The sequence below is a fragment of the Pan troglodytes genome, chromosome 11, assembly GCF_028858775.2.
Source record: "Pan troglodytes isolate AG18354 chromosome 11, NHGRI_mPanTro3-v2.0_pri, whole genome shotgun sequence".
Classification (NCBI taxonomy): Eukaryota; Metazoa; Chordata; class Mammalia; order Primates; family Hominidae; genus Pan; species Pan troglodytes.
Window position 1 is genome coordinate 7,573,373 of NC_072409.2, and position 23,849 is coordinate 7,597,221.

General features: G+C 47.8%; 1 protein-coding gene across 3 annotated transcripts in view; it reads right to left on the reverse strand.

Moving 5' to 3' along the window:
- Positions 1–23,849, reverse strand: part of ABL1 (ABL proto-oncogene 1, non-receptor tyrosine kinase) — a 171,156-nt gene that overhangs the window by 3,854 nt on the left and 143,453 nt on the right. For all 3 annotated transcript variants that reach the window (XM_016961878.4, XM_016961879.4, XM_016961880.4), the window contains 7 exons: positions 21,089–21,361; positions 11,603–11,687; positions 10,779–10,956; positions 8,764–8,948; positions 5,260–5,412; positions 3,657–3,746; positions 3,150–3,314 (listed from right to left, as the gene is read on the reverse strand). In XM_016961878.4, coding sequence (XP_016817367.3) covers positions 3,150–3,314; positions 3,657–3,746; positions 5,260–5,412; positions 8,764–8,948; positions 10,779–10,956; positions 11,603–11,687; positions 21,089–21,361 — 1,129 coding nt within the window. The remainder of the gene's footprint in view (positions 1–3,149; positions 3,315–3,656; positions 3,747–5,259; positions 5,413–8,763; positions 8,949–10,778; positions 10,957–11,602; positions 11,688–21,088; positions 21,362–23,849) is intronic.

The following is a 23,849-nucleotide window of genomic DNA, read 5'->3' on the forward strand; positions in this document are numbered from 1 at the left end:
AATTGTCAAAGGTCATCCCCTTCTTATCTCCTGTGCATAATGGCCCATTGTTCCTTCCCCACTGTGGGACACAGCCCCTTATTCCCAGAGCGCCTCATAGGCCTCTCGGCTAGCTGGCTGGCAGGAGAGCCACAGGTTTTGACCCTTTGCTTGGCCTTGTCATCGTTTTTATACTCACTAGAGAGTGATGTGGGTGGGTGGGGGGGCTGCTGCCTTAAAGTAAACCAGTGCAGGGATGAAGAGGCCAGGGCCATCCAGCTTTTTGTTCCCATCTTCAGGGAAAGAGACCAAAGCGTGTGTGTGGTTTTTTTTTTTTTTGAGTTGGAGTCTCGCTTGTTGCCTACGCTGGAGTGCAGTGGCACAATCTCAGCTCACTGCAACCTCCGCCTCCCAGGTTCAAATGGTTCTCTTGCCTCAGCCTCCCAAGTAGCTAGGACTATAGGCACCCGCTACCACGCCTGGCTAATTTTGTATTTTTAGTAGAGACGGGGTTTCACCATGTTGGTTAGGCTGGTCTCAAACTCCTGACCTCAGGTGATCCACCCGCCTTGGCCTCCCAAAGTGCTGGGATTACAGGCATGAGCCACTGCACCCGGCCCAAAGCCTTTCCTAATGACAATCCTAACAGCAATGATGGCTTTATTGAGAGAAGCCTGATACGTGCTTCACCTTTACAACCTCATCTGCATTCTCACAACAGTGCTGTAGCCCGGCTGGGACTTGCCTGGCCTCAGGGATGGTGGCATCAGAGCCGGTTATCAGATCCAGGCCTGTCTGAGCCCAGACGCTTGGGTGCTCCTCTGGGGAGCATGGGGTGGGGGCAGCCCCCAGCTTGTGCCACGGGAGCCTGACCTTGTGATTCGCTGACCTCGGCCTCCTAAAGTGCTGGGATTACAGGTGTGAGCCACCACGTCTGGCCAACAGTTTTTTAATGGGCACTCTTTAAATATAAATCATAGCTCATAAGAAATCTTTCTGGTAGCCAGGCGCGGTGGCTCAAGCCTGTCATCCCAGCACTTTGGGAGGCTGAGGTGGGCGGATCATGAGGTCAAGAGATCGAGACCATCCTGGCCAACATGATGAAACCCCGTCTCTACTAAAAAATGCAAAAATTAGCTGGGTGTGGTGGCACACGCCTGTAGTCCCAGCTACTCAGGAGGATAAGGCAGGAGAATCCCCTGAACCCAGGAGGTGGAGGTTGCAGTGAGCCGGGATCATGCCATTGCACTCCAGCCTGGCAACAGAGTGAGACTCCGTCTCAAAAAAAAAAAGGAAATCTTTTTGGTGTTGCCAAGCTCCTGCTAGTGAGTAACAGAATTCTCCCTCAGAGGTCAGCTTGCAAGAAGAGGTTTTCTGTTGGCACCTGTAACTCAACAGAGGTACCAGTATGCATTTATCAGAACCCAAGGCAGCACGTGGGACATCTGAATCAGGGAACACCAAAGCCTTTAATCTAGTGGAAGGAGGCCAGGAGAGTGAAATTGCAATGAATTATGCACCACTCAGTTTCAGCACTGAGCAGTTAATTGACACCCTCGGCTCACCAAGAGATCACTATCAAAATACCCCTCAGATGAAACTGACGGGCGTAAATGAACATGACTGCTGATCACTGGGTTCTTAATAAGCACAGCGTTCCCACAGAGGCCTCTCCTCCCTACTGCTCAGCCACCTGAAATCAGGAAAACCGATAAGAGGAGGAAGAGTGGAAGATTCTGGAGAATCTATACGCCATAACCTCCAAGTAGGTGAGTGAGATGACCCAGCGGGGCGGGAAGTATTGCAAATTTGGACTTATTTAGCATGCAAGCCTTTTAAATGTGCGTTTTGGTACATAACATACACACTCTACTCCTACAGTAGTGGACATACGTACTTTATATACCATATATATGGGCTGCATGTTCTGTTTTTTTTTGTTTTTTTTTTTTTTACTAATGAGAGTACGTCATAAAGAAAACTCAGGTTTATAGATTCTGCTGTCAGTAAACATCCCACCATAAATCTTCAAGAAGTAGGGCTTTGTCCAGTCCCTTCACATGTACCCAGTCTGCAGTCCATTAGAATGGAGTCCACCATTGCCATCCCCAGGATCCTCTACGAACCCAGATGCTTGGCCTACCCCCCACCTCCAATATGGGTTGGCTGAGTCCCCACCCAAATGTCACCTTGAATTGTAATAAGCCCCACGTGTCAAGGGTGGGGTCAGGTGGAGATCAATGAATCATGGGGAGGTTTCTCCCACATTCTCGTGGTAGTGAATAAGTCTCACGAGATCTGATGGTTTTATAAAGCGGACTTCCCCTGCACAAGCTCTCTTGCCTGCCGCCAAGTAAGATGTGACCTTGCTCCTCACTCACCTTCAGCCATGATTGTGAGGCCTCCCCAGCCATGTGGAACTGTGAGTCGGTGAAACCTCTTTCCTTTATAAATTACCCAGTCTTGGGTATACCTTTATTAGCAGCATGAAAACAGACTAATACACCCCTCAATGCTTTTGTTCAGCTGGTCTGCAGCAGAACCTGGACTGCTGGTTCTGGGGGTCAACCATGAACATAGAACAGAGCCTGGCCTGTAGTAGGCACACTACATAAATGTTGGCAATTATTATTTTTGCTAGTGTCTTGAGACCCCCTCCTGAGCTGATCCCAACTCCCTTGCTCGCCTAGGCAATGGCACCAGAAAGATGCTCTTCCCAGAGACCACCAGGACACGGGTTCTGTCCACGTGCGTGTCCTGGTTCCACCTGGCTGCAGCGAGCTTCTCACATCAGTGCCTTCACCGTGAGCTGCTTGTCACGCAGCCTGGTGCTTACTATTGTTGAATCTGCTCTGAGACAGCAACCACAGATGCCGCGGGTAATAGGTGGGAGATGGGCTAGCTCCTTGGCGGGCTTCAGAAGCACCTCTGCCTACAGGACTGAACTCACTGCTGGAGCCTATGCTCCTCGGGGACTCTCAGAGGGAGGGGATAGGAGGCAGGTGGGGAGAGGAGAACCTTCCTCCTTCCGAAGCTGAACCATTGACAAAGGCCATGGCTGCCCTTCTGTGCGGGCTCCATTCACAGCTTCCCGTTGGCCTATGATGGCCTGAATGTAGCCTCTGGCAGGGAGGGGAAGAGCAGCAGGGTTGGGGGAAGGGGGGACTTACCGCTCTCTCCCTGGCCCTTGGAGTGAGGCATCTCAGGCACGTCAGTGGTGTCTCTGTGCTCTGCAGCTCTCCTGGAGGTCCTTGTCTTGGTGGGCAGCTCTGGGGCCTGCAGCAAGGTACTCACAGCCCCACGGACGCCTTGTTTCCCCAGCTCCTTTTCCACTTCTAAGAATCATACAGGGACAGAAACAAAAATCCAGCAGCCATCAGTACTGGTGTTGGCTTGGTGTGGTGGTTCTCTTTCTTTGTAAGGTAACAGTGCTCATCTGCATACAACTAAAGAAAAGGCACGTGGATGCCGGAGAAACAGCCCTTAGCATTTCTTAGAACTCTGCAGGGCTACAGCAGACAAGAAAGCACAACACTCCACACCTCTGCCCAGCTTTCTGGTCTCAGGACAGGCTGGTCTGTGAACTTTCACCAGGAAGTGAACCGAATGACCCAGGCTGCAGTCCCACATGGCTGCCCTTTCACCCCACTGCAGGTACCCCGGGATGGGTACTTTACCGTCTGAGATACTGGATTCCTGGAACATTGTTTCAAAGGCTTGGTGGATTTCAGCAAAGGAGGGCCGGTCAGAGGGATTCCACTGCCAACCTGGACAGATGAAACCCAAGTCAGATCATCCATGAGATCTGGCTAGCAATACGGGGCTAGCAGTTCTCAAGGAAAAGTCTACAATGAAAGCAACATTCCAATCCTGCTAACCATCTTTTGCTGCAACAAGTTAAAATGATGAATGTCATCATGTCCTGTTATAGACATTAAGAATTTGAAAAGATGTTAGATGCTGGCAGGAATATGGATTGTAAAACCCCAGAGAGACAGTGACAGCAAGAACTGCATTTACAAATATATTTTTCCCAGCCCCGCTCTAGTAGGTGTAGAAAATTACTAAGCCAAACAGCTCACCTTCTATCTTGTTCTTTCTTCACGGTTAGCAAAGTCTGAAGTAAAGAAATTCTCATGAAAATGAGACTAACGTGAGGACTAAACAGACTGACAAAGCCTAGTACTGGGGACCATGAACAGTCACTCCCATATGCGTCTGACTGGAGCATACAATGGCACAACCTTTTTTAACAGTTTGGTAAAATGTATCAAAATTTAAAACCCACACAGTTCTTGGAACCAACGGTTCAACTTTTAGAAATACCAGCCAAAGTGCCCAGAGATTCGTGTACATGAATATTTGTTTCTGCTTTGTTTATAAGGGCAAAAACCAAACAAATGTGTAAAACAACCAAATGCACATCAAAAGAGGACCGGATGAATGAGTGAAATCATTTAATGGAGTACTGGGCAGCTATATATAAATAAGAGGTAGGGAGAGGGAGAGATCTGAATATATGGACGTGGAAAGACGTGTGGGAAAACAGTGTAAGAAATGGCCATATAAATACCTTATAAGATATATGAAAACATCCTGTGTGTGCATAGTACAGATAACATATATGTAATTAGTATAAAACGACTGGATAAAAATCACCTCGCAGCTGGGCATGGTGGCTCACGCCTGTAATCCCAGCACTTTGGGAGGCCGAGGCGGGCAGATCACCTGAGGTCGGGAGTTGGAGACCAGCCTGACTAACATGGAGAAACCCCATCTCTACTAAAAATACAAAATTAGCCGGGAGTGGTGGTGCATGCCTGTAATCCCAGCTACTTGGGAGGCTGAGGCAGGAGAATCGCTTGAACCAGGGAGGTGGAGGTTGAAGTGAGCCAACATTGTGCCATTGTACTCTAGCCTGGGCGACAAGAGCGAAACTCTGTCTCAAAAAAAAAAAAAAAAAAAAAAAAAAAAATCACCTCGTGAGCTTAGCTACTATAGCAGAATGTCTGTGAAGGCAGGGCCCAGGAATCTGTATTTAGGAATACACCCAGGTTTGGTATCTATCAATACCATTTTTGCTTTAAAAGACAAGTCACGCACATACTATTTATCTGTAAAGAAAGGTCAATAGGTATCAAATGGCTACATTCTGCTTCTGAAGAACTGGAATGGAGAGAGCTCATGGAAAAACTTTCAACTTTGTGTACACACTCCTGCACAGTTGAATTTCCTGGAATGCCCACATATACTCGTGAGAACAGGCTGAGGAAGGCTTACATGCTCGCATGAGTTCATAGACCTTCTCTGGGCAGCCTTCTGGGCGCTCCATGCGGTAGTCCTTCTCTAGCAGCTCATACACCTGGGACAGGTCAATTCCCGGGTAAGGGGACATGCCATAGGTAGCAATTTCCCAAAGCAATACTCCAAATGCTGAAAGAAAACCGAAAGAGAAAGGCTGTTCAAGATGTGTAGCATTTCACTACACTACATTTAAAATCAGTTACCTCTGCAGGAGACCTCAGAAGGGATGGCCCCAGCAGCAGCCCAGGCTCTGACATTTTACCAGGCTCTTTATCATCAGAAGACCAGGACAAGGCTGGGTGCGGTGGCTCACGCCTGTAATCCCAGCACTTTGGGAGACTGAAGTGGGAGGATTATTTGAGGTCAGGAATTCAAGACCACCCTGGCCAACATGGCGAAACCCCATCTACTAAAAATACAAAAATTAGGGGCCGGGCGCGGTGGCTCACACCTGTAATCCCAGCACTTTGCGAGGCTGAGGCAGGCGGATCACGAGGTCAGGAGATTGAGACCATCCTGGCTAACATGGTGAAACCCTGTCTCTACTAAAAATACAAAAAAATTAGCCGGGCGTGGTGGTGGATGCCTATAGTCCCAGCTACTCGGGAGGCTGAGGCAGGAGAATGGTGTGAACCCAGGAGGCGGAGCTTGCAGTGAGCCAAGATCAAGATCGCGCCACTGCACTCCAGGCTGGGTGACAGAGCGAGACTCCATCTCAAAAAAAAAAAAAAAAAATTTAGCCAGGTGTGGTGGTGTACGCCAGTAGTCCTGGCTACTTTGGAGGCTGAGGCAGGAGAATTGCTTGAACCCAGGAGACGGAGGTTGTAGTGAGCTGATATTGCTCCACTGCATGCCAGCCTGGGCAACAGAGCAAGACCCCGTCTCAAAAATAAAAAAAAAAAAAAAAAAGGAGACCAGGACAGAACAAGACTCAGTAAACTTACCCCACAAACATGCTGGAGGAGGGCAGATGATGAGTTTCAGACCCTGTGGGGTCTTTTAGGTAATGTGACCATCTTGCTGGGATATGTGGTAGAAGGAACCGGGTGCCGGAAGTCAGCTGGCCATGTTAACTCTTAGCTCTGTGACCAACCAGCTCTGCGCCTAACCGGCCACCACTGCTTTCTGGGTGCACAAGACTATCTCCAAAGCCCCTTCTAACTCTAAACATTTCATAAAAATCTTACGAAATCTTTGAAAGTTTTGAAATCTGAGATTATTGGCTTAAAATTCCATTTCCCATTAAAGGATAAGATTCCTTAGAGAAATGGGTGATTCAGGCCTGGGGCACAGAATGAACCTGCAATAGCTTGTCATTTGAGGGCGCGGACGTCATGGAAAACTACAAAGTTAATGTCAGAATGACTAGGAGCTAATGTGAAGTTCCCACTGGCCAAAGATGAGACAATCTGAATATCAACAGGGAAAATAACCGCAGTGGACTGAAACATATCAGATATATATAAATCTGAGAGTTCATAATACCACCAATGACAGCAAAAACCTAATTGGCCACCACTGAAGGGTATTAAGAAACTAACTGTGCACTTTGGGAGGCCGAGGTGGGCGGATCACGAAGTCAGGAGATCGAGACCATCCTGGCTAACGCAGTGAAACTCCATCTCTACAAAAATAGAAAAAAAATTGGCCGAGTGTGGCGGCGGGAGCCTATAGTCTCAGCTACTCGGGAGGCTGAGGCAGGAGAATGACGTGAACCCGGAAGGCGGAGCTTGCAGTGAGCTGAGATCATGCCACTGCACTCCAGCCTGGGCGACAGAGTGAGACTGTCTCAAAAAAAAAAAAAAAACCAACTTGTGGTAGGGCATGGTGGCTCATGCCTGTAATCCCAGCACTTTGGGAGGCCAAGGCAGGTGGACTGCCTGAGCTCAGAAGTTCAAGGCCAGCCTGGGCAACATGGTGAAACCCCATCTTTACTAAAAATACAAAAAAATTTAGCCAGGCGTGGTGGCAGGCACCTGTAATCTCAGCTACTTGGGAGGCTGAGGCAGAAGAATTGCTTGAATCTGGTAGGCGGAGGTTGCAGTGAGCCGAGATCATGCTACTGAACTCCAGCCTGTACTTTGTACCCCAGAAAAAGCAAGACTCTGGCTCCAAAAAAAAAAAAAAACTAATTTGTTATTTTAAAAACTGGTAAATAAAAACAAAGAAGCAAGAATTGATCCTGCTCTTCCTACACGAACTGTACCACTGAGTAACCACACAGATGAGGAACTGTTTCTCCTCATACAAGTTTCCACTAATAACTTAATAGGAATGACAGAATTAGAGAATTCCTATCTGGCAATACCTAGCAAACTATTGGATCTAGGCACTGTATATCAGTAACTGCTAAAAATTACTCAAAAAAAAAAAACCCCACAAAAAAACGATAGCAAATCAAGCATTTTGGGGCCAGGCGTGGTGGCTCACGCCTGTAATCCCAGCACTTTGGGAGGCCGAGGTGGGTGGATCACGAAGTCAGGAGTTGGAGACCATCCTGGCCAACATGGTAAAACCCCGCCTCTACTAAAAATACAAAAATTAGCTGGGGGTGGTGGCATGCACCTATAATCCCAGCTACTCAGGAGGCTGAGGCAGGAGAATCGCTTGAAACCAGAAGGCAGAGGTTGCAATGAGCCAAGATCGTGCCACTGCACTCCAGCCTGGGCAACAAGAGCGAAACTCCGTCGGAAGGGGAAGGAGAAGAGAGGAGGGGAGGGAGAGGGGAGGAAAGGAAGGAAGGAAATAAATGAAGCATTTTGTATCTACTGATGGAAGGGCACACCATCTCCCCTGATCCACTCTTACTAAAAGAGAAACAGTTAAACCTGAATGTGATGAGGCCGTTCCAGATCCAGCCACCCATTACTAGGAATACTGAAGTCAGAGGAACATATTAAATCACACCATGGGAGACAATGAGCAAAACCCAGAACATAAGAAACTCTAAGGATGGTTTCTTCAATAAACAGCAAGGGAAATAAAGACATGGAGAGGGGGCTTATAGAGGAGACTTAACAGACAGATCAGCAGATACACTGTGCACCATATTTGGACCTCAGGCCAAATACACAGTTAAAAAAAAAAAAAAAAAGGGTGGCTGTGCACGGTGGCTCACACCTGTAATCCCAGCACTTTGGGAGGCCAAGGCAGGCAGGTCAGGAGTTCTAGACCAGCCTGGCCAACATGGTGAAACCCCGTCTCTACTAAAAATACCAAAAATTAGCTGGGTGTGGTGGCGGGTGCCTATAATCCCAGCTACTCAAGATGCTGAGACAGGAGAATCGCTTGAACCCGGGAGGGAGAGGCTGCAATGAGCCAAGATTGCACCACTGCACTCCAGAGCCTGGGTGACAGAGTGAGACTCCGTCTCAAAAAAACAAAAAGAAAGGAAGAAAAGAAAGGGAAGAGCAAGAAAGAGGCAGAAAAAAACCCTCCTGTAGTCAGGAAGGACCACTTCGGTGCAGCAGCAGCCCTTACCCCAGACGTCGGACTTGATGGAGAACTTGTTGTAGGCCAGGCTCTCGGGTGCAGTCCATTTGATGGGGAACTTGGCTCCAGCATGGGCTGTGTAGGTGTCCCCTGTCATCAACCTGCTCAGGCCAAAATCAGCTACCTTCACCAAGTGGTTCTCCCCTACCAGGCAGTTTCGGGCAGCAAGATCTCTAAGAAAGGAAAATGTTCACCCATGAGAGCTCCTGGCCAACCTTCCACTTCACAAATCCACCACTGCTGAGCAAAGGTGCAATGCTGACAATGGAAAGATTGAGTCCAATGCCCTGGAAGTTTGTATTAATGCCCACGGCAATTAACACAGTGCCAGCCTCTCAGCAAACACACCCTGAGATCCCAACATGGGGAGAGGCTGGTGCTGGGAGCGGGCTCCCTGGCCTCATGACCTGGAGCAAATTAATTACCCTGGGACTCAGTTACCTCATCCGTAAAATGAAGACGATAATAATGGCACCCACCTCTTAGGGTTGCTGTGAGTGTAATTAATTAACATGCTAAGTGCTTTGATTGATGTGTCGAGAATAGTAAGTGCAGTTATTGCTACTCTATGCCAGGCACAGAGACAAACACTGAGCCCAGTCCTTGATTGCAAGAAACTTCTATCAGAGTGCATCTCCACTTGTCCTATTCAGACTTGATGAGACAAAATAAAACAAAGCCCATGGCATTCTTTTCCCAAACTGTGTTTCCTACTTCCCTCTTTCTTCCTGAGGTGTACCCAAATGTATCCTAAAAAACTCTCTCCTGTATAATCTGCTTCCTCTCACTTCCTGATTCTCCCAGGGAGGTAGGAGTCTAATCTTTGGTTCATGAACATTAACCATGAAATCACAAGGCAAACGGGAAGAGCGGAATGAGAGGGGGCAGCAGCTTGAGGTGATGGCTGCATGAGATAGCCTGATCGTCAGCAACAAGAGTGAAATTAAATACAGAAGAGTTGTGCCTAAGAGGATTTTGGTAAAGCATTTTAAGTTCGCTTGAATGAAGAAGGAAGGGACCCGGCCGTGCCAGGCAAACCAGAAGTCAAGCAATCTCAATTTGCAGCATCAGAGGGTTCACTTTCCTGAAAGCCAGGAGTATCCGGATCAGGCTCTCGTGGAGCATAGAAAATCTGTCTTACAAGGAGCCGCCAGCATTTCACACATGCTACCCTTATTCCTTGCTATGAAATCTCATGTAGAGGTTTCACACTTGAGCTAATTGGGTAGGAAAGGTCACAGTGGTGGTGTGGAGAACATCTCGTATAAAAGACGCCAGCAAAGCCCATCAGGCTCTGTCCTGCACAGGCCGTCGCTTTGCTGGGAAGCCATTTCCACCAGCAAAGAATCTGAAGACCAAGATAATTGTGGCACATTTGAAGGTCAAAACACTTCAGGGTTTAAAACAGCAAAGACACTTAATTTAGACCTCCACATACACAATTCTGACAATTGTGGAAACATCCCTGAACCAGAGGACAGCAAGTTAAGTGGAGAATGAAAAGATAATAAAGAGAAAGCAGGAAAAAAAAACACACACACTAAAAAACAAAAGCCGTGTACTGGTTGTTCCCATGAATTTGTGTAAAAGCAATGCCAGCGGCTCCCAGGACGAGGCCATTACTGCTGGGCGCTGGCCCCGGAGGAACAATGAGTACTCTCTTTCAGAGGGGGCTGTGATTATTAGGAAGGACGCCTTTTATGAACTTCATTTAATATTCCACTTAGCCCAAAATGGTTCAAAAATGAAATATTTCTTACTCCGGGGATTAGCTGCTCCACTGGTCCAGAGTCTAGGCCTGGCTGAATTTAGCCCTGGATGCATGCCCAAAGCTGGCTTTGCCAGGAGCCTAGTGTTTGCCTTTGTTCCAAGGTCCAATGTGTTGCCAGCACTGAGGTTAGAAGCTGCGCCCTGAGACCTCCTAGGCTGGGGCTTTTTGTAAAAGGCTGCCCGGCTCCACGCCCTGTGACTCCGTGGCGCAGGCTGCCTGGCCAGGCCCCTACCTGTGGATGAAGTTTTTCTTCTCCAGGTACTCCATGGCTGACGAGATCTGAGTGGCCATGTACAGCAGCACCACGGCGTTCACCTCCTGCCGGTTGCACTCCCTCAGGTAGTCCAGGAGGTTCCCGTAGGTCATGAACTCAGTGATGATATAGAACGGGGGCTCCCGGGTGCAGACCCCTGCCAACAAGACAACGAGGACTTCAACACGTGGCTCCGCTCCCGACTGAACAAACAACTGTCTAAAGAAAAAGCCTTCTGAAGGATTCTGACTCTGCTCCTCAGTCCTGGGCCCAACTTCCAACATGGTCCCAAGCACCTGCGTCCTGAGACTGTGCTCGTGTGGGAGGGGCATGGCCAGGCTCTTTTCTTCTTCTCAAGCCAGTGAACTTGAATTTATGCAGGGAGAGGCTGCCACAGAATTCAGAAGCAGACCTGGCCCCACCTCAAATGACCTTCACCACCGTCAGTTTACCCCCGAATGGTTACGTCTGATGGTTATGTGTCTACTTACAGAATCACTTCAGTCAGAAAACTCTGGAAAATGCCCAAGTTTCAGAAACTAATTTCAGATTTGCATTTGACTGCTTTTAGGTATCCACTTAAAATAATCACATTCTCCCTCTCATACATACATGTGCATATGTGCACACACGCACACACCCATCCCATACAGGCCTCATTTTACCCGCGGCTGAACGTCGGCAGAGCACAAATGTTCCAACGAGGTTTTGTGCAGTGAGCCGCCCGTGCATCTTCCCCAGCGCCTGTGTCACCCTGGGGGTGCGGTGCGAGACCCTCTCTTCAGAGCCCCGGGCTTACTCACCAAGGAGCTGCACCAGGTTAGGGTGTTTGATCTCTTTCATGACTGCAGCTTCTTTCAAGAACTCTTCCACCTCCATGGTGTCCTCCTGCAGAAGGAAAAAAACGAAGGTGAAATTATTTCAGGAAGTGCTTTTCAGTGGGTAAGTACTTGAATGGTTAATGCAAAATGGAGCTTCAGCGCATACTCGTCCTGGGCTGCGTTTTGTGACAGCCACATTGTTGCAGACAGGTTCCATGACAGCTGACCAGCAACTTGATGGCAGAAAGAATTTTCCCCTTTGGGGCCAAACTTTTCAATTCTCCCCCAGGGCAACAGGGCAAAGCTGGCTTGCATGTGCCGACAACCTGCTTCTGGTGCCTGCTAGGCAGGCCACATGTGCTTCCCCACCTCTTGGAGCTCGTGGGGGTGTGGGAGAGCTATACGGGCAAACACCACAAACGTGGCACACTTTCCCCAGGGAACCTGGTTTCCAAGGGGTGCTAACACACTCAGCCTAAAAAACATCACCTGAAGAATCTGAAATGTACCTGATTTAAGGGAAGAGACCCTCATGACAAGAAAGAGGTATTGCATCACAAAGAAGAATGATGTCTCAAAGTACAGTAGCAACAGAGGATGCTGAACTATTCTGGCACGTGGTCGTGGGCTCTTAATGAAGCAGTCATCACTGTCTGTCAGGTCAATTACTCACAGTCTAAAATAATCCTCACCAGCAGCTCCCCTACCAACAAATTCATAAGGATCATCAGTACATGTCACATTTTAACAAGTCCATGGTATCTAAATGCCAAGGGGGAGAAAAAGATAGGAGCATGGGCCCAGGACAGACAGGCCGTGACTTCTACAGGTCCTCTCATCTTTTCAGTCTGGGGTCAAGTCTGAAGTGCCGTGGCACTGAGCCCTGGGGAGAGCCCCATGACACAGAGCCTTGACCTTGGCCTACATCACTAAGCCTCTTTTTGACTTAAAAAATGCTACTGTCTACTGAACTGACTATCAGAACAAGAAGCAGGTGGGTGTTAAATGATACGGTCTGTTTGCTGTGAAAACCTGGCTACAAAGGCCAAAGGAGGAAGCGAGATGCCTCCAAGTTTCAACAGAGTTTGGAGAGAAAAGACTGCAGGGGAACAGAGAGTGAATGGCTTAAAAATTAGGCTCCCCAAAGAGGAAGGCTTGATCAACTTTCTATTAAACGTAGAACCTTGTATGTTCCGGCCCGTTTGGGAGACACCGTGTCCTGATGGTCCTGCTTGCTATGGCTGCCCTAGTTCCTCACCCTGCTGTGGGGGAGGCTTCCAGAGGACGGGCCAACCTTTACTTACAGCCTTCTTGCTTTGGCCAATCCTGTTTACAAGTGAAGCGTGACCAATGAGGCTATGTGTCAGCCCATTATCTCTTAGCTCAGGGCTCCGTGAGGCTGAAACTTGGAAACAATTTATCGCTCTTTAAAAATGGTGAGCTGCTCTTAATGTCAATTAAACCTCTCCATGCCAAGCTGTCCGAGGGGGAAAGAGCTCACCTCTGTAACCACCCCATTGGCCGTTTAATTCTTCTGAGCCCTCTCTGCTCCTTAACGTGCTCAGCAGACCATGCTGTTTTTTGGCATGGAGTGCTCTGATTTACCAGGGTGACATGCTAATGTCAAAGGCTGGACAGTGAACTTCTGCCAGTATCCGGGGATTCAATGCTGCTCACGTACAGGACTGGGGCTTTAAGAATCTTGCTTGATCCACAATATGGTTAAAAAGTAGCTCTCAAAGGAAGCTTTCGAAGCAAGTGGGGTTCTTCTGTTTTGAAGACTACATAATAAACCACATACAATGAAATCATTTCATAAATATCATTTGCTTTTATAGCTACTGACCCTCTTCTAAAAGACCCATGTAATAATCTTGAGAGGCAGGTAGATGCAAAAGGAACATGGCTCTTAAAGACAGCCCTCTTCTCATCTGTCTCTCTTACATACACACAAACACACAAGGGAGGAAAGTACAAATAATTCCTTTTCTTATAGAAAAATCAATGTGAATTTGTCTCCCCCTGCTGGAATCAGACCTTGTCCAATTTATAATTTTAACTATTAACCACAGCTGGCCGAGTGTGGTGGCTCATGCCTGTAATCCCAACACTTTGGGAGGCCAAGGTGGATCACCTGAGTTCCGGAACAACCTGGTCAACATGGTGAAACCCCATCTCTACTAAAAATACAAAAATTAGCCAGGCGTGGTAGCACATGCCTGTAGTTCCAGCTACTCAGGAGGCTGAGGCAGGAGAATCACTTGAATTCGGGAGGAGGAGGTTGCAGTGAGCCAAGATCGCACCACTGCACTTCAGCCTGGGCGACAGAGTGAGACTTCATCTCAAAATAGAAAACCAAAACAACAACAACAAAACAGCCTACGTTTGTAGTTGTGTTAAACTGGAAATATCCCTGACGCAATTCTGTGACATTCCTTTACTTTCATTAAAAAAATTCCTATCATTTTGCTGAAGAAGATTCTCTTTATATAGTAAAAAAAAACTAACTCGGATGAATGAGGGTGAAGGGAACACTTTGAGTGAAAGCTATGAATTTTCAGCCTGGTCTCTTCTGTGCTTGTTAGGGAGGGAGATGGGTCAACTGGCCTCTTTGCACAGACTGACGAGGCTGGCCCAGATGCAGATGAACATTCTGGGCGGTATGGCGGAGCGGTTAAGAGAATGACTTGTGGATTATACTGACCTAGCTCTGCTGCTGTGTGACCATGGTAAGTTACTCACCTTCTCTGAGCCTGTTTTCTCATCTGCACAACAGAAAGAATGTCAGTATCTCCCTTGTGCACAGAGTGCCAAGAGCAATTCCTGGAATGAGGCCAGCACTCACTCAGCGGTGCTTGCTTTTATTACTATTAAGGCAGTTTATCTCTATTCCTGAGTAGACTGAACAGATAGCTTGTAGAAAACAAAGGCTGGTTCTTTAATGAATACTAGGGTTGTTTGTCTTCTCACAGATACATTCTCCCAGACTCAACATCTCACAGGTATTTTCTTTTTTTTTTGAGACGGAGTCTTGCTCTGTCGCCCAGGCTAGAGTGCAGTGGCGCGATCTCGGCTCACTGCAAGCTCCGCCTCCCAGGTTCACACCATTCTCCTGCCTCAGCCTCCCGAGTAGCTGGGACTACAGGCACCCGCCACCACGCCCAGCTAATTTTCTGTATTATTAGTAGAGACGGGGTTTCACCATGTCAACCAGGATGGTCTTGATCTCCTGACCTTGTGATCCGCCCTCCTCGGCCTCCCAGAGTGCTGGGATTACAGGCATGAACCACTGCACCCGGCCCTCATAGGTATTTTCTAATCAGTTTCCTCCTTTTTGCTCACCCCCAAGCACAGGTATTCTACAGCATGAAAAAGAACACTGTTTTTAAAAATGGCTTGGCCTCTCTAGGGGGCCGAGACAGGCAGATAACTTGAGGCCAGGAGTTCGAGACCAGCCTGGCCACATGGTGAAACCGCGTCTCTACTAAAAATGCAAAAATTAGCCGGGCGTGGTGGCAGGAGTCTGTAATGCCAGCTACTCGGGAGGCTGAGGCAGAAGAATTGCCTGAACCCGGGAGGCCGTTGCAGTGAACTGAGATCATGCCACTGCACTCCAGCCTGAGCTACTGGGCAAAACTCTGTCTGAAAAAAAAAAGAAAAAGAAAAAGAAAAAAGAAATGGCTTGGCCTTCCAGCAGTTTCTGTGTAGCAGGCTTTCAATGTCTCGCTCTCAGCAGGGACCCCCTCCCTGAGCAGGGCCATTATCTACAGATAGATCAGTTTCCACATCTGTTTCTGGTTAACCAAATGCTAGGTGAGAGAGGTTACAGGCACAGTGAAACACCACAGGGATTATCCTTATTTCCAATATTCCTTCACCCATCAGATGAATCAGGATCAACACGGCTAAATACATTGAAGAGACTGCCAGGTGTGGTGGCTCACGCCTGTAATCCCAGCACTTTGGGAGGCCGAGGAGGGCAGATCATGAAGTCAGGAGATCGAGACCATCCTGGCTAACATGGTGAAACCCTGTCTCTACTAATACAAAAAATTAGCCGGCGTGGTGACAGGCACCTGTAGTCCCAGCTACTCGGGAGGCTGAGGCAGGATAATTGCTTGAACCCGGGAGGTGGAGCTTGCAGTGAGCCGAGATCACGCCACTATACTCCAGCCTGGGTGACAGAGTAAGACTCTGTCTCAAAAAAACAAAAACAAAAACAAAAAGCAAAAAAAAAAAACAAAAAACCACTGGAGGGACAGAGTTAGGCTGAGGAAGGCGATTCACACTCCAGAGATGGGACTTGAAGCTCGAGGGGAAAGCCCATGAGAGAACACCTCGCAGAGGAGCCCCCAGAACTCATCTCCCTGGCCAGCGGAGAACCCACTGCAAGGAATGCCTGTCTTGCAAGAGCAAGTGCAACCTGGCAACAGCAGGCTCCGAGCCCTCCTTGTGCGGCCAGAGAGCCACTGCGTGCAACTGCCAAGGGTACGACTGCCCTTCTTCTCGGCTTCTTTCTGGAGCTCCCCAACTAACACCCATTTCCTGGGAGAAATAAAACCGAAACACACTGTGCTGGGTGGAGGAAACAGGCACTCTCTCACCACCACTGGGGAGTGCAAATTGATGACACAAACTCCTTGGAAGGTACTTTGGCAGTATGGTCAAGGCCATAAGTGCACATGGTCCCTGATCCAGTAGTTTCTGGAAGCGGACCCACCAGGATAGTTTCACATACATGCAAATGAGGGGAATCCCTGTGCTGCTGTTTAGAACAGCAAAATATTGGAAATAAGACAAAGGCCCACTGAACACTGGTACATGTGAAAATATATCCATACAAAAACAAGACAACCTTATGTATATCAGTAAGGAACAACTGCCAAGACACATGATGTGGACAACAGAAGACAGAGATCCGTGCCTATGGGATGCTGTCACCTGGTTAAAACAAGGTTCACATATGCGGACTCAGGAAAGACACAGAACTCGAGGGTGGGACAACCTATTCAAAAAAATATATCCTGTACATTATTTTCCACTGTTTAAGTAGTACATTTGTCAGTTAGCTCATGAGTCAATCTAAATGCCACAGCTAGATCACCAGCGGTCTTTTCCAAATTCTATTACTTAGAGAACTGATTCATAGAAAAAAAAGACACTGGTGTACAAACTCTGAATACAGTTCATTTAAAAATTGCAGCCTCTTAGCTGGGCACAGTGGCACAAGCCTGTGATCCCTGCTACTCAGGAGGCTGAGGTGGGAGGACTGCTTGAGCCAGGAGTCTGAGGCCAGCTGGGCAACACAGTGAGACCCCGTTCCCCCACCTCAAAAAAATTAGAGCTAGAGGCCGGGCGCGGTGGCTCACGCCTGTAATCCCAGCACTTTGGGAGGCCGAGGCGGGCGGATCACGAGGTCAGGAGATCGAGACCATCCTGGCTAACACAATGAAACCCCGTCTCTAATAAAAATACAAAAAATTAGCCGGGCGTGGTAGCGGGCGCCTGTAGTCCCAGCTACTCGGGAGGCTGAGGCAGGAGAATGGCGTGAACCCGGGAGGCGGAGCTTGCAGTGAGCTGAGATCGCGCCACTGCACTCCAGCCTGGGCGACAGAGCGAGACTCCGTCTCAAAAAAAAAAAAAAAAAAAAAAAAATTAGAGCTTCTTGTACTTGACTGTTGGTTTTCTTAAGCACGTCCTCCCTTTAACACAGATAGCAAGACTATGTCCTGCCCAATACTATCAAAATCCAAGGGTGCAGTTCCCAATCAATGAGCCTTTGCTGTAATTCCAGCTTCCCATCTGCAGGGGTCAGCCTAGTGTCCTGCTTTTTTCCTGTTCTCTTCTGTCTTCCTTCTGCCTGGAAGGTATATGACCCAAGGCTGCTTGACTTGTTCATTATGGAGTTGCGGTTAAAAGTAGGCCCTTGCTCCCCCTGCTGGCAAAGGAGGACTCTGGCTCTGCCCTTGGAGAAGCCAGCGATAGGAAACAGGCTGGATGGGAGGAAACTGAGGCCCAAAAATCAGCTGAGGGAAGGACGCTTGGGCAAGGCTGCAAGGATTTTTCAAGGGTTTTGAAGAGGAAGGTAGATCGTAGCCACAACCTGCAAAGGAAGTAAATGGGAGAGTGGGGGAAAAGGTGATTTTTTTTTAAAAGGCATAACTGTGGCTTATGTAAGTATTTTATGGTATTTGAGAAATAAGAATCTGGGTTCAATTTAAAAAAAGAAGAGCTGAGCTTTGGAGCTGAGTGCCCGGGTTCAAATCCTGATGCTGCCACTCCTGGCTGTGTGATGCCAGGTCAGTCACTTAACCTCTCTCTCTTCCATTTTCTCAGCATTAAAATGTTGATACAGGGTGAATGTCCCTTAACTGAAAGGCTTGGGGCTACAAGTGTTTCGGAGCTCAGATCTTTGCAGATTTGGGAATATCCACACTATATTACCAGATGAACACTCCAAATTAGAAAATCCAAAATCTGAAATGTTCCAGTATGCATTTCCTCTGAGCTGCATGCCGGTGCTCAAAAAGTTTTGGATTTGGGAGCATTTAGGATTTGGGATTTTAGGGTCCGGGATGCTCAACCTGGAAGGATCTTAAGGTTGTGGGGATTCAATGAGCTGCAACATGTAGTAAGCACAGAGGTCTCTGCCAGGCACACAGCAAGGGCACGATGAAGCTGAATGTTAGCCACTGCCATGATTTAGAATCCACTCAAGGATTTCAGCTTTTTTTTTTTTTTTTTTTTTTTTTTTTGGAGACAGGGTCTCACTCTGCTGCCCAGGTAGGAGTGCAGTGGCATGATTACAGCTCACTGCAGCCTCAACCTCCCGGGCTCAGGTAATCCTCCCATGTCAGCCTCCCAAGTAGCTAGGAATACACATGCACCACCACGCCTGGCTAATTTTTTTTGGTATTTTTTGTAGAGGCAGAGTTTTGCCATGTTGCCCAGGCTGGTCTTTAACTCCTGGGCTCAAGCAATCCACCAGCCTTGGCCTTCCAAAGTGCTGGGATTACAGGCGTAAGCCACCGTGCCTGGCAATTTCAGCTTCTATAGCAAAGGTAAATGCCCAATATTTACACTAATCTTATTTGACAAATAGGCAACATACTGCAGGGATGTTTCTGCGCACGGCCAGGAGGAAGGAGGGCTAATTTATTTAGCAGTTGCTTAGTGCCGTATTTTCAGTTAACACACTTCCAGAAAGGGACATACTGCCTTTTCCCTAATCAGATACCACTCCGGGTGACTGCCCACAGAAATCCATGCAATGACATCCTGTAATTCTTTACCAACTGTGAGATCGTAAGTTAATTAGGCTCTTGGGAAAAATTATTAGAAGTATAATTAAAAGCAGAGTAACACATTATTAGCAAAGCACATTCTGAAAGGCACCCACTTTAGATTCAGTGATGTAAGAAACCCACCCCACAAACCACACAGGTCTCCAGCAGGTACCCTCCTCTGGAGTCTCCTCCTTCAGTTGTTCCGAAAACAATGCCACAGCACCATCTACTGAAGTAGCGTTTCCTCAAATGTCAAGTTGTACAACCTGATCTTGGAAGTTTTCAGACAAGCTTTTACTGGTTGAAATCTAGTGTATTTTGCGCTTGGAATCTTCCTTCATTTTACAAATCCTGGTAAAAAGTGTGCTGAAATCTAGGCCTTTCTCAGTTTGCTGAGCTGGTCAAGGCCCCATTTCTTGGGTCTGGTCTTCAACCCTGCGCAACCCAAGGAGCTGGGGCACCTGCATAGCTCTCCCGTCCCTCCTTCGTTCACCCCCTGGTGGTGTCCCGAGGACTGCTGCGCTGCAATCCTTCTTCCTCCTACTACCTGGACCACCCCATGTCTCAGGTGAAGAACTCTGTCCCATTCATTTTCTAATCCAGTGTTGAGCCCAGGAACCGTGAAATAGCAGTGAAGAACTTGATAAATATTTATTCAATTAAGAAAAAGTCCAGGACCGGGTGTGGTGGCTCATGCCTATAATCCCAGCACTCTGGGAGGCTGAGGTAGGCAGACCACTTGAGGTCAGGAGTTCGAGACCAGCCAGGCCAACACAGCGAAACCCCATCTCTACTAAAAATACAAAAATTAGCTGGGTGTGGTGGCGGGTGCCTGTAATCCCAGCTACTCGTGAGGCTGAGGAAGGAGAATCGCCAATTTGGGGAGGCGGAGGTTGCAGTGAGCTGAGATCATGCCACTGCACTCCAGCCTAGGCAACAGAGTAAGACTCCGTCTCAAAAAAAGAAAAGAAAAAGTCCTATCTGAGAAATATCCAGGGTCCTTAAGGTAACCCCAAACCACGCCCCCACACCAGTGCCAGTCCTGCCTCAAAGACAGGCACGTGTTGAATAAGAGCATCAGGAAGCCACCTTTGGTTTCTAGGACTAAAGAATGTGATCTTTTCTCTAAAGCAGCCACTTTATACCAGTCAGAAATCATACTTCCCATTTCACTATGCCTTGGGTGAAGGCCTCAGGTCAGTTAGAAAGTCCCTAAAAGGCAGGCATGTGGCTGCACCAGTCTCAATGTGTGCACCTGACTTCTGAGACACATGCACAAACTAAACTCTATTTTTCCCAGAGGTGGATGTTTCAGTTCTTTTCTAACAGCTCTAAAAAGGGGCTGCCTCTCTTGATTTCTGTGCACAGGTCAAGGTAATCAAAGTTCATTTAAAACAAGTGGAAATAATGTAAGTCAACACTAGGGGACACCCTCGCCACAGGGAAAAGCCTGGATCACATTTTGAAGAATGCAAAGGGCTGAAAATGAAAACTTCCTTCCCTTGGAGTCCTAAGGGTTTCAAAGAACTTCAAAAGAAGAAAAAAACCTGCCTGGAAACTACAAACACTATTCATTAGTGGAGAGGGTAAAGTCCCAGTTAACAAGAAAGACCAGACTGTATCTGAGTTGGTCAAAAGCGAGTTTCCTGGATGCCTTTCTAGCGGGGACACTTCCACCTCTGCCTGCAGGAGTCTGGGCAGCTGCAGAATTGGAACCCACTGGGGATGCCCAGGGCACCTGCGTCCAAATCAGCCAACAAAAATCCACAGAAGAGTCAAATGCATTTTGGTTAAATCTTCTTTCAAAACTCAGAGATCTTTTTTTCCTCCTTAACTCTCGGTAGGAAGTGATCTCCATGCCGCACGAACAGCATGGAAATCCACGGCTTTAAAAGAACCTTGCCATAAAATGAGAAAACCTCTCCAAATGACTAATCTTTTTACACCAAAACCCCTCCATGCTTGTCAGCTCTCACCATACGTGGAAACACACTCGGACTATGAGAATGATTCCACTCCTACAAAGACACAAGGATGATATAAGACGGAAAAGTCAATTCCGTGGCGCCAATGAAGCCCTCGGACAGCAGGCAGGAGGTAGACTTCCGGGCAGATGCATCACCTAATGCCAGCAGACGCCTTGCCCCACGTACCCTGGGCACCCCCGGCAGTCCCAGCCTACCTTCAAGGTCTTCACGGCCACCGTCAGGCTGTATTTCTTCCACACACCCTCGTACACCTCCCCGTACTGGCCCCCACCCAGCTTGTGCTTCATGGTGATGTCCGTGCGTTCCATCTCCCACTTGTCGTAGTTGGGGGACACACCGTAGACAGTGGGCTTGTTGCGCTTTGGGGCTGGATAATGGAGCGTGGTGATGAGCCCGTCGGCCACCGTTGAATGATGATGAACCAACTCGGCCAGGGTGTTGAAGCGGCTCTCGGAGGAGACGTAGAGCTGAAGGAAACAGGGAACAGCCTTCAGCCCACAGAGACAGGCAAGCTCAAAGAGCTCACGTGAGCCAGTTTGGCTGAGCCTTAATTCACTGCACAGCAAAATCTCACATAAGCAGCTCTCCACACAGGACAGAGTGTTTAGAAGGCCACTTCTGCTGTCTTTCTCTACGTGTGCTCTAAGTTACTCGCTCAAGCAGAAAGACACAATAAAAGGCCTCAGGGCCTCTGTACCTGCTGCTGCTCCCTCTGCCTGAAATCTCCCACTCCCTCATCTTCCGTGCCCAGTTCTCGCTTCCCGTTCCAAGGCCAGTTTTAAGGTCCGTGAAGTCTTCCCCAACCACCCAATCTAAAGTCATCACACGGCACGGGTCATCCTACCACCTGTCTTACTTCTCAGCAATGGACCCACTACTAGCTCATAATTTCCTGTTTATCTGCTTAATTACTGTCTGTCTCCACCTAAGAGCATGCAAGCTTCATGAAAGCAGAACCCTAAGCTGTTTTCATTCCAATGTTGAGAACAGGAAATCAACATGTAATAAGTACTCAATAAATAACTGTTGATTAAATTAACACATGGTAGAACTTGGTGGGTAGTTGCTGGTAGGAAAAGTGAAGAATTCATTTAATTTATAATTTAAAAGGGATAAACCTAGAATGAAATAGTGATCAGAAGATGAAAACCACTAAACACATCCAACACAAGGAAGCAAAAGGAAGGATTTACGACACAAGAGCATTCGGTCCCCGTGTGAGAGCTACAGCAGGTGAGGACCTAGGGTCAAACCCTGCATGTAGAGTTTGCATCTGGACACAACAGAGCTGGAGAGGAAGGAGAAGGAGCAGGCTGGCAGAAAGCAACAATGCAGCGGGTGCCAGCTACCTGTTTTCTTCTCTTTTCATTGGTGTGGCAAGGGAATACTTCCTTACCAAAAACAATTCCACATGAAAAATCCACATAAAACATCTGGACTCCAGGCACAAAACTGAATCTACTGGCTTGCTCAGGGCAGCCAACCATCACTGAAGGTGGAAAGAAGACTTAAAATCATGACTAGGCATTCAGAAGACTTGCCCAAACTGCAAAGATGTGGGAAGAAGGAGCAGATTTGGGACAGTGGTGATGCTTGGGACGAGAGGGAGAAAAGGGAACAGGATCAGGCTTCAGCTATAACTGTAATATCTTATTACTTAAAAAAAAAGAAAAGGGAAGAAAAAGCCTGAAATACACACAGCAAGGCCAAGGCCTTTGGCTGTGGGTTATGTCAGGCACCATTACTATACGTCTGTAATAGTAAATAAGAAAAATGTTTTTAAAAGAAGGTAGCAAAGAAATATACAAGTTAGTCCCATTGACAACTCTCAAGAAGGTAAAAAGGATTCGTCAACAGGAAGGTTTCTCTTTCTTTTGTTTTGCTTGGGGAGATAACACAAGTGAATTCCTAAAACAGGCAAGCCAAAGGCACACATTTTGGGGTTACAATCTTTTGGTAACAATATCACTAAAATAAAATTCTCAGAAACGCAAAACTTATCTAGAAAGATTGCTTCACTCTGGGGAACTTGCTCAAGGTGTAAGGACTGTGGCCTGGGGACACTGGCTTATCCCTCTGCAAGACAGGACCGCTGAATGGCAAGACTTATCAGGATGTGGCGGCCCTGCTTTTATTCTTGAGAGCACGGAAGAGAAGCCTCTGAGTGAACTGCTCTAGGGACACACACCATGAGTCACGCTCAGACCCACGAACGTGCACACAGGAATGTGTCGGGGAGCGGAAGTCGGCACCGCTGAGGGCTGCCGTTAGCTTCATAACCACACGGTGACGTCCACGCACTCTCTTCAGTGCTGGTCACCAACACAAGTGCTGCACACAAAGAAAACGGAGCGGGACCTGGGGTCAGCTCCCAATCCCCGACCCTCTGGAAAAGTCTGTCAGCTGTCCGATTACTTCACTGCCGGTGGCAAGTGCTCCAACCCCTGTTCTCAGGTTAGCTCAGCTGATGATGTGCTCCCTACCAAGGACTCTAGAGAAGCGAGAAAAGCCATTCCAAGAAGACATTCCTGCAATCAGAGCACCACTCCCATCTTGGAAATCACTGGCACAGTACAGAGTCAAAGAGCCCGTGTGGCCTGCTGGGCTCCAGGGCAGGGCACCTGGGAGCAAGTCTCATTATCCCTCTCTCCCATCGGAGCAGGAAGCACACGGGCCTCAAAGGAGCGTTCCCCAACTGGCGGATCGGGTTCCTTCACTCCAATGTGGAATGCTAAGGGCTCCCCTAAGTCCTAGTTTATGCAGAATTTCTTCTTGGGCTCATTTGATTCCCCCATTGGCTACTGTGTTAGAGACTTCAGTTACAGGAGGTTTCACTGAATGGCCCAACTTTATCCTTTTCAATTAATTAAATTTATAGACCTTGTTGTGACTTAGTTCATTTTTCAACATAAAACTTACATACTGACACTTACTAAATACTAAAACCATTCTCCC